Source organism: Arachis ipaensis, chromosome B01, assembly GCF_000816755.2.
Source record: "Arachis ipaensis cultivar K30076 chromosome B01, Araip1.1, whole genome shotgun sequence".
Classification (NCBI taxonomy): Eukaryota; Viridiplantae; Streptophyta; class Magnoliopsida; order Fabales; family Fabaceae; genus Arachis; species Arachis ipaensis.
The window spans coordinates 46,245,552-46,255,789 of NC_029785.2; the positions used below are offsets into that span (position 1 = coordinate 46,245,552).

Consider the following 10,238-nt stretch of genomic DNA (forward strand, 5'->3'; position numbering starts at 1 on the left):
TTTGGTAAAATCTTGTTTTTAACCAACTTTGGCTGGACATAACTTGGCCTTTGGAGTTTGGAATTTGAGTGAACTTTATTTTAAAATGAAAATGGTTGTGGGTGCTCTAAAATGGTATAAAGATGAGAAAAATTGGATTTTTTTAGAGAAAGTTATGAACGTCAGAAGTTAGGTATAAAAACTGAACTCTGTAGTATTGCAGAGAACCAGGAATTCTGGTTTGTGTGCGTAGGCATACTATGGTGTGCATGCACAGACCAGAGCGTGTGTTATGACTCGTGCATACGCACGAAGGGTTGTGCGTATACACTCCCTGAAAATTTTGCAAGTTATGCATACGCACAGGCTGGGAAAGCCGTTTGGTGCGTGTGTACGCATTGTGATGCCCTGTTTTTGCACTAAACCCCTTTTTTAACTATTTGGCCTTCTCGGTAAGCTTGTAAACCTCTGTAACACTTGTTTAAGGTCTCCTAGCGAGTGTTTAGGCATTGAAACACCAGAGAGAGCGTTGGATGAATGAAAAAGGTTATTTTTGGTTTAAATCTAGAGACGATGGCTTAGGCTTGGGATATTCTATGATTTGGTTAACTCGAGTGGATTGACAGAGTGGTGTATTGATAGTAATTAAGAAATGAAAATAAATAATGAATTGTGAAAGATTGGGAATAATGAGTTTTGAAATATGGAGAATGATGATTTGAGAAAAAGAGAGTTAATGATGATTTACTAAAGATTGAGATTATGACTCATGATAATGTTAATGATTTGCTATATACCTGGCAAGGACAGTGGTTAATCCCGCTTGTCGAAGTTACTCATGAGGCTATTGGTAAGTCGTTATGCACTTGGCAAGGACGGTGGTGAATCTCGCTTGTCGAGGATGCAGTGACGGTGTAGGGGCTGTGGCACTCTCCCTCCTACGCTGAGATCTGAGGGTCGAGGTATTATCTAGCTCGCATAACATTTTGTGCCATAAAAGTGAACTCAGGCATTATATCCTGAAAGAGTGAGCCGGACACTATATCCCAAGGGTGCACACAGTGAGCTGGACACTATATCCCAGGGACGTGGCATAAAGGCGACATCTGAAAAGATGTGTCGGGTTGGCAATTTGAACCGACAAGTGATATCATGAGTCAAAATGCCTGTTTGCTTTTATTACTTGAGTTATGCCTAATTGAATAATATCCCTTATTCTATTTGTTGTACATGTACTCTACTTGTGCTTTACTTGTCTACATTACTTGTGTTTGACCGGTTTGAGGAGAATCGATAGACGGTGGCGATGGAATCTCATAGAAGGTAGGTTGGTGAAGGCTGTGGGACAATGATGGCTATAGTTAGAGTAGAAATCCCTTAAGTTAGTTAACCCTTTTTATGGCTTTAAAGTATGTTTATAAGTTTTGAAGTCTATATGCATGTGGGGAGTCCTAGGATTGCCTTTGGCTTCCCAAAACGTTATATCTTATCTATTGGGCACTGTTACCATGCTGAGAATCCCCGGTTTTCATACCATATATTATTGTTGGTTTTTAGATGCAGGTTGCAACCCACCTCGGTGAGTTTGCGGATGGTGATAGAGCGGAGGATGGCTCAAGTTAAATTTGATTTACTTATTTTGTTGTAGTCTCTCATTTTTGTATACTTTATGCCTTAGAGGTTTTACTTCTGAAAACTTTGAGAGATAGGATGTTAGCTGTTTTTATTATCAAAACTCTAATGTATCTTCTGTTTAAACTAGTCGGCCTAAACTCCGCGGGCTGCGACTAGTTCTCTTTTTGAATATTGAATATATAAAACTTGTTTACCTTAATTATTACCTTGTGTATCCTGGAGCTATCTACAAGGTTTTATATATTATGTTTTGTTCTTTTCGTGCCAATGTGCTTTAGTTATCGTGTATGAACACTTCGCCCTTTGTATCTCTATTCTAAGTTCTTTGATCCTTTGTTCCTTTTATCAGGCTTTTAGTTATACTATTTATTGATTATATACTATTGTTTGGAGTTTTAGAACTATCGTGATGTTTTATCACCTTTGCTTCATGGCTATAGGGTGAAGTTTAGTGTGATAGGGTGTTACAAGAGCTATTAGTGACGGTGACGGCGACGCGACGAGCAGAGTCATGACAGTGCATTGAGGTGAAAAGCAATGACGAGAAGAGGGAGGAAGCTTCATCCTCGGCACAGTGAAAAGAGAAAGTGTTTGTGTGTGTGTCGGCATGAGAGAGACCTAGAGGCTTGGCGGCGTTGGCGGTTCCTTCCTTGTCTGGCGTCATCCTCTTCTCCTTCCTCACTTCTTCTTCTACTTGATCCCTCTTTGATCTCTCCTTCTATTTCTCTGTTCTTTCTTTTCTTTCTCTGTGTGAAAGTGGGTGAGGAAGTGAGGATAAGGTATATGTGTTTAGTTTGAGAATTAAGGTTAGGGTTAGAAAAAAAAGGAGTAAGGATAGCATAAAAATTTTAATAAAATTATNTGATGTCGCCCTCCTCTCCTTCTTCAACCACTCTTCTCTTTTTTTTTTCTTCTTCAGTCTTCACATTTTTCCTCTTTCTTTTTCTATCTCCGTTCTCTCTATTTCGTGTGTGTTAGTGAAATTAGGAAATTAAGGCTAAGTTTTAAAAGAAAGAGGTAGTTTCAAAATTTTAGCAAAAAATAAGAAACTTGAATTTCAATTTCATCTTATTTTTCAATTACTTAAATTTTAAATTTCAAATTATGCACAATATTTTGTTATTAGAAAAATTACTCGTGAATTCTTACCAATGTAAAACATGTTGAACTTTTCAGACAAGATAATTTTTCGTTAGAAAACATATTAATTTTTGCGACAAAACAACTTTTTGTGACAAAAATTTTGAATATTTGCGACAAACACCTTTTCGTTACAAAACATCTTAAACTTTTTCAACAAAATAACTTTTTGTTACAATAAATAACATATTCTATAACAAAAAAATAAAAAAACTTTTGCAAAAAATTGTCTTGTTGTTACAAAAGATCCTTATTTTGTAAAATAGTTAATTCTTGTTACGAAAAAATAATAATTTGTGACAATTTTAAACTTCGATACAAAATTTTTATTACAAATGTTCCATTTTTTTTGTAGTGTAATAAGTTTCTCAATGAATAAGCAACCATACAAATCTTATTACTACAAAATAGAAAATCTTCACAGTTATAAAATTTGTTAAATACATTATGTTCACAAGAGGCATAAATAACAAAAATTTTAGAATTAATTGCATACAACTCCTTTAAATACTCAAATTCTAACAATTTAGAAGTAAGTAGTATGGTGATCAAAGCATATGTCCTAGATAAGGCATCAACAATTACATTTTTTTTTATCTTGTTTAAATGCTATTATATATGAAAAAATCTTAATAAATTTTACCCATTTAACATGTTTTTATTAAACTTACTTTGTTTCTTTAGGTGCTTCAAGAATTCATGAGGTATGTGAATTACGAAATCCTTACGTAGCAGGCAATGTTGCCAAACTTTCAATGCTTGAACCAAGATATACAATTCTTTGTTGTAAGTTAAATATTTATATTGAGTTAAATTCAAATTTTCAATAAAGAAGATAGACTCTTTTCTCTTGCTTCAAATCAGTACTCATACAAATCTCAAAAGTATCACGTTCAATCACTATAAGAAAAGAGCTATTTTAACATAATTTTTTTAATAGTCATAGTTAAATATAAAAATTAATATATATTTTTGACAAATATCACAAATGTTAAATTTTTTATTTTTTTATTTATAATTTGATTGTAGAAAATTATTCCTCAATTTTGACACTCATTTATTTTTAACATACTCTATTATTTCTTTTTTTCGTTGAGCTCCGTTAATTTTGGCATCACACTGCTCTCAGTTTGGGATCATACTACTCATTCTTCATCTTCAAAATCTCAGTTTATTCTTCAGTTTCAAGATCTCATCTTATTCTTTGTTAAAAATTTTTTGTTGAGAATTTTTTATGGTCAATCAATGTCAAAATAAATAGTATTTTTGACGGTTAATAAGTATCACAAAAAATATATTCTCAAATTTTTCGAACAAATTATTTTTGATGGCAAATATTTATCAAAATAAGATATAAACTTTTTTTATAATTACTTATATGTTAAAATACTATTTTTGACAAAACTTTTATTAACATATTTTCATAGTTAAAATAGTGTCAAAATTTATTTTTTGACAAATTTTAATTTTTTTTGACACATAATAATCTTTAAAAATAGTCTATATCATTGTAGTGAATCTCAAATATTTTATCAAAATTAGGATAAATAAGGATGGGACAGAACACAAATACTCTTTCAAAGTATGAAACTTAATTTCTTTGTTCTTTTTCTATTTAAACCTAATATCCTTTTTGATGACCTCTATAAGTAGTGCAATAATGGTAGAAAAATTATTTCTTGTAAAGGGACTAATCTGTCCAACAAGAATAATTTTCAAGGACTTTTAAAGAATAAAAATTTATTGAGAATTATAATGTTCGATCTAAATTTTTTTAAAGGATTAATTTAAATATTTACTTAAAAAATTATGAATAGGTACATTTTATAATTTAAATTTTGAATTAAAGATTAACAACATACAGATGAAAAATTGAGTAGGAGTTATAGGTGAAATTTTAGGAATTATTTTGATGAATTTGCTGAATAAAAATTATAGTTTAGAATTTTTTCGGTCACATAGGTTTTAGTGTTATGTTAATATGAACAGTTGGTTTAATGGTTAGTTCACTAATCTGTCTTGTGCATACAATAATCCATTGACTAACGATAAATTCTTAAATTGAGTTTAGTACCGCGACAGATTAATCTTTGGATTGCTAGGTTAAAAAATATCGTGGAAAACAAAAAAAAAATATGAACAGTTTTTTCTTAAAATTAAAGTGACTAAATAAATTTATATAAATGAATTGTTATATATCTAATATTATATTTAATTATACTTTATGCAAGAAAAACATAGAAAAAGAAAAATCAAAGAAGCTAAGTTACAAATTAAAGATAACACTAATAACTAGATAACCAAAAAGGTATAGGTAAACCTAAAGTTATAAATATGATCAGACGAGCTAAAAACACATCCTAATAAATTAGATATAAATCATTATTATATTGTTGTCCTTTATTTCCCCATTACCCCTCTTCCACGCTTGAAGTTGCATTGCCAAAAGCCATGTTTGATTGATGACAACAGCGGAAAAGAGTGGTGATCGATGATGAGCCAATATCAACAAGTTCATCTTATTTGGAAGGCATCTGTGCCAACAACTACAAAGTTATCACATGGTCTTGTTGGAACACCAAATATAGTATTTAACAGTGAAAATCTTTGCAATTTTGTTATGCCAACAGTTAGCGAAGGTTTTGAATAAGATGACTAGTGTGCGATACTCAAATAAAATGATGATAATATAAGTGTGCTAATAATGACAATATTTAAGAGTAGAATCGTCAAAGTTTATACCAAATGATACGTTAAATTTGGAAGTTAGCTTAGATAGATTGGAAGTCAGTCTTTTGTTGTTGGTTTGAATTTTGTTTGAGATTTTAGATTAGCGCCTATTTGGTATATACATATGCCTGATAAAGTTTTAAGTTATCGGTATAGTTTTGATAATGGGAATTGGAATCTTGATGTAGTTATTACTTTTGTCTTTAACTTGAGCATTTTTTAATTATTGCACGGAAAGAAATGTTGAACAAAAGTGTTTTACTGAAAAAGGAAAAGGAAAAGTTTGACCTAAATGAAAGTAAAATGAGAAGTGAAAGAAATTTTAGAGTTTTTTGTTTTTTTGAGTATCTGTTCTCGTTAATGTGATAATAAAATATTGAGAATACTCTTCAAATAGTTTCAACCATTGTTTATGATTCTAAAAGTTTTATTTATAAATAATTCTAGAAACTTCAAATTATAATTATATCCAATAAGGATTCTCAACTATTAATTTTCTCATGAAAATAACTGTTTAATTTTTTTAGTATAAATATATATATCAGCAGCATTATTAAGCAAATTAAAGTGAGAATCGAAGAGAAGCGTGCATGTTGGGCATATTATTTGAGAATTGAGACGGATCAGTTGTAAAGCGAGAAGGAGAGAGTAATGAATAAGAACAATGCAGTGACTTCGTCAATTCATCAGTCGCAAATAATGACTGGAAAATGACAAATAAGCCTCAATATCATATGCATTATTATTTGGTTTTGAATCTTTGCCAAACTATTGAAAATGAAGCTGAACGACATGTATGAAATGATATATTCTTCTCAAAGTGAATTGACAACTAACCCCACTTTGCAACATGGCAGATGCCTCCAAACTACTTTAAATATATTATTTATAATAGCATATTATTAGACACTAATTTATCTATTAACTTATTTTTTACTTATTAAATATATATCATATTAAAAATTGTGATATTAGTTAAGATTTCCGCGTGTTTAAAACATATCGTTCCTTCCATGTTGTGCTGCCAGCTAGTGTTGGCTTCTTCCAGTTTCCGTCCAATGTGATCCCTACTATACTCACATGCATAATGTATTTCCTCCAAATTATTATGGAAAAATATCCCAATTATTATTTAAACCTTAAAAAAAAATTCCCAAACAACTCCCCAGTCCTTCCTTATAAAACCCCATCACAACCTCCTCCAACCACCATCACTACTCACAAGAAAAGAAAACCAAAGTAACAAACAAATAATAGTGTCCCAAAGAAAGTGTAGTTACTTCATTACCACCACCAACTGTTTGTGAAATGGCTTCAAAGAGTGCTCTTCTCATTGCCCTCAACATTCTCTTCTTCACAGTTGTAACCTCAAACTACGTGCCATGTCCACCACCACCAACCAAAAGCCACAACCACAAACCGCCGCACCCGAGCGTCCCATCAATCCCTAAACCGCCATCCACAAAGCCCCCCTCACAACCCAAATGCCCAAGAGACACGCTCAAGTTGGGCGTGTGCGCCAACGTGTTGGGTTTGGTGAACGTTCAGCTTGGAAATCCAGCAAAGACACCATGCTGCTCCCTCATTAATGGCCTCGTTGATCTTGAAGCCGCTCTTTGCCTTTGCACCGCTCTTAAAGCCAATTTGCTTGGTATCAATCTTAACATTCCAATCAGCTTGAGTTTGATTCTCAACTACTGTGGAAAAGGTGTCCCTAACGGATTTGTCTGCCCTTAAATTATGGTTCTTAATTAAATTGCTATTGCCATACTTAAGAGTGAAGACCCTGGTATTGTTGAATGAATGGCAATGGCACTTCACATATATGTGTGTGTCTCTCATAAGGTTCTATACAGTTTTTACTTTTGTTGTTCTGATTGGCACGTGCCTTGCTTGTGCTAATTGATACTTCCATGTTCAATCAATACTTTAGATATGTTAGTGATTATTATTGTTCTTGTTGTATTACACGTAAGTGAAATTTCTAAGTGATAATAAAAATTTCTCTTTATAATAGGCTATCAGCATGGTGTGTATATGAACATTTTTTTTTTTTTGGGTTTCTTTTTAACTTGTTCTTATGCTATAGTAGAATAATAGATACGTATATATTGAATTATTGATCAATGAAAGTAGGTCTCCCAAAGGCATCGGTAGAAAAATAAGTATCGATATATATCAAAAGATAGAGTAGGGAAATATAATAATAAATAATAGTAGCAGAAGCATCATTTGTGATTGTCAAAAAATATTTTTTTAAAATAATTACTTAGCCTCAGTTAGTATGAGTGTTAATTTTTGCAGGAAGATAAAACATGAATTTTTGGTTTGGCATTTAGCATTAAAAGTCCATGAATTTTTTGAAAGGTAAAAGTCTAGTTATGTTGATATTTTAAAAGTGAACATTTAGTTGATATTTTTTTAAATGCTTTTGTAATCTTTTAGAGTTGGCTTTTTTGTTGTTACAGGATTTTTTGTGTTTGACTTTGGCTTGATTGGTTTTTGATTGATTATTTATCTTTAATGGTAATATCGAAGAAAATTTTAATTAATTAAATATCAATCTTTATATATGTTTGTTATAGTGATGAAATTAAATATAAAGAATAAAAACATTAATAAATACTGTATGTGACACTGTTATTTTCCCGTGTTTATTAATGGTATTATCATCATATGTTTTAGAGCCATAAAATTTGTGGTTCCAATCGTATGCTTCGATTCGATTTGGAAGCTCATCAATACAGTAGAAGAAAGATGAAATTACAGACTTGATCGTGATATATTCAGAACCATACCAATATAAATGGCTAAGGCCCAAATTCAATAATAACTTAATAAGTCCATTATCTAGCAAGGGATAACAACGAAAAAATCAATCAATATTATATATCACAATGAATAATAAGTTAAATGACATAATTTTTTTTTATCTAAAAATTTTGGATTCGAATTTCTCACTGATCCAAAAAAATCTGCTAAATATTACTACAAAAAAGAAATCAATATCATATATCTATATATAAAAAATTGAATTTACAACTTTTTAAAAATTATTTAGTATATTACGTTTGAGGCATATAACTTTACTATTTAGATTTCTTTTTATGAATATATTTATGTAGTGTACGATTTCAAATGATACTCGACTATATATCACGATTTAAAATTTGGTCAAACAACTTACTGTTGGTAAGCTGTATTTGACATGATCGTTAATGGCCTCCTCTTTACATAATTAAAAAGTATTTTTTATGTCTTACAAATATTGATTGAAAATAATTCGATACCCAAGTTTTTGTTATAAAAAATAAATCAAAATGGTATACAAAGTAAATCGTGTTAAAGCTATCACCCAAAAATTTAAGAAGGCACAAGCTACGTGCTCCCATATATCACAAATAGTCATTTTGGCATCGAAAAATTCCATTTTTGATAAAAATAGATCTCAATATTTGTTTTTGATAAAATGATTCTCAATAAATATATTTTGTTTGATAAAATAATCCAAATATTTTATTCATAATTAATTTATTTAATCAACTGTTAACTTATTATAAAATTACTAATCTATTCTTAGATCTATTCTCTCTCTTTATTTGTGGGGTTATTACTTCCCCACTATATTATCATTGCAACAATTTTCATCAACAATCCAACACTAACACTAATCTTTTCAAAGCGAAAAAGCTCCGTTGCCAATTCCATTTCTTTTGTTTCTCCCATCGCAACTGCAATGACCTCTCTTCTCTCTCTCTCTCCTACGACCAACCACAATAAGAAGATCTCTGTCTTATCTGTTGTCACCATAGTTGATTCTGTGATGAGAGGATCTCCATGCACTTAGCTTCATTAGCAGGCTCGTCTTGTGACTTATCATTGCCTTTCTCTAATCATTAGTCGCTATCGTCGTGCTTCGTTGTTACCTTGTATTTTTTCATCTCCCACACGAAAAAGTTGCAGGACGAACTAAATTGAAACCAAATTCTCCAAAACCCACACCTTTTTCTATTTTTCGTTCTACCCACAAATAATTTTATTTTTCTTTCTGATCAGGTATTTTTTCCAAGGGCTAGAAGTAAGTCAAGTCAACTCAAGAACCACCTCAAACTCGACTCAATAATAGTTCGATAAGCTGATGAACTCATTAGTAATATATAATTTTACATATATACTAATGTTCTTAATTATTTAAAATTTTATATTCACTTTTTATATATAATTTTGATGTAGGATATAAATAAAAAATTTATAATTGATAGATAGACAATATATAAAATTGATCTTTTTAATATTTTTTAAAAACATATAAGTTATAATTTATTGATATAAAATTATAGATTATATTCCTGTTATATGAGCCAGATTGTGAGCTCGAGCCAACTCGTGAGCTTTTGGTGAGCTGAACTTGAGCTTAAGAAATATACTTGATTGTTAATGAGTCGAGTCATGAGCCAAGCTCAATTTTCATGAGCCGAGCTTGAGCTTGGTCTAGCTCGACTCAAGTTGGCTCACTTCCAGCCTTAATTCTTCCTATGTTTTCTCTTTTTTTTTGTCTTTATCTTCTCCATCTTCGAATTGTTCATCGTTTTCTATTAAAATTTTAGGTCAAGATCTGTTCTTGGTTTCTTCGTAGCCTGCGATTGTAAATATCTAATTTCACAACACCTCACACGCACTACTTTTTGTTGTTGCAATTTATTGTGCTTTGCCCCTGTTTGATTATTGGATTAGATTCGATCATTCATTATTTG

The 10,238-nt window shown here is 31.0% G+C and overlaps 1 protein-coding gene across 3 annotated transcripts; it reads left to right on the plus strand.

Moving 5' to 3' along the window:
* Nucleotides 6,654-7,508, plus strand: LOC107617880 (14 kDa proline-rich protein DC2.15). 3 transcript variants are annotated; one of them, XM_016319766.2, is made up of 2 exons: nucleotides 6,654-6,900; nucleotides 6,934-7,508. In XM_016319766.2, the coding sequence occupies exons 1-2, from the start codon at nucleotides 6,793-6,795 to the stop codon at nucleotides 7,219-7,221; spliced, it is 396 nt and encodes a 131-aa protein (XP_016175252.1). In that variant the 5' UTR covers nucleotides 6,654-6,792; the 3' UTR covers nucleotides 7,222-7,508. The 3 variants fall into 3 exon arrangements, with proteins under 3 accessions (XP_016175252.1, XP_016175258.1, XP_016175245.1); XM_016319772.2 differs by having other exon boundaries at nucleotides 6,655-6,908; nucleotides 6,942-7,508; XM_016319759.2 differs by having other exon boundaries at nucleotides 6,662-7,508.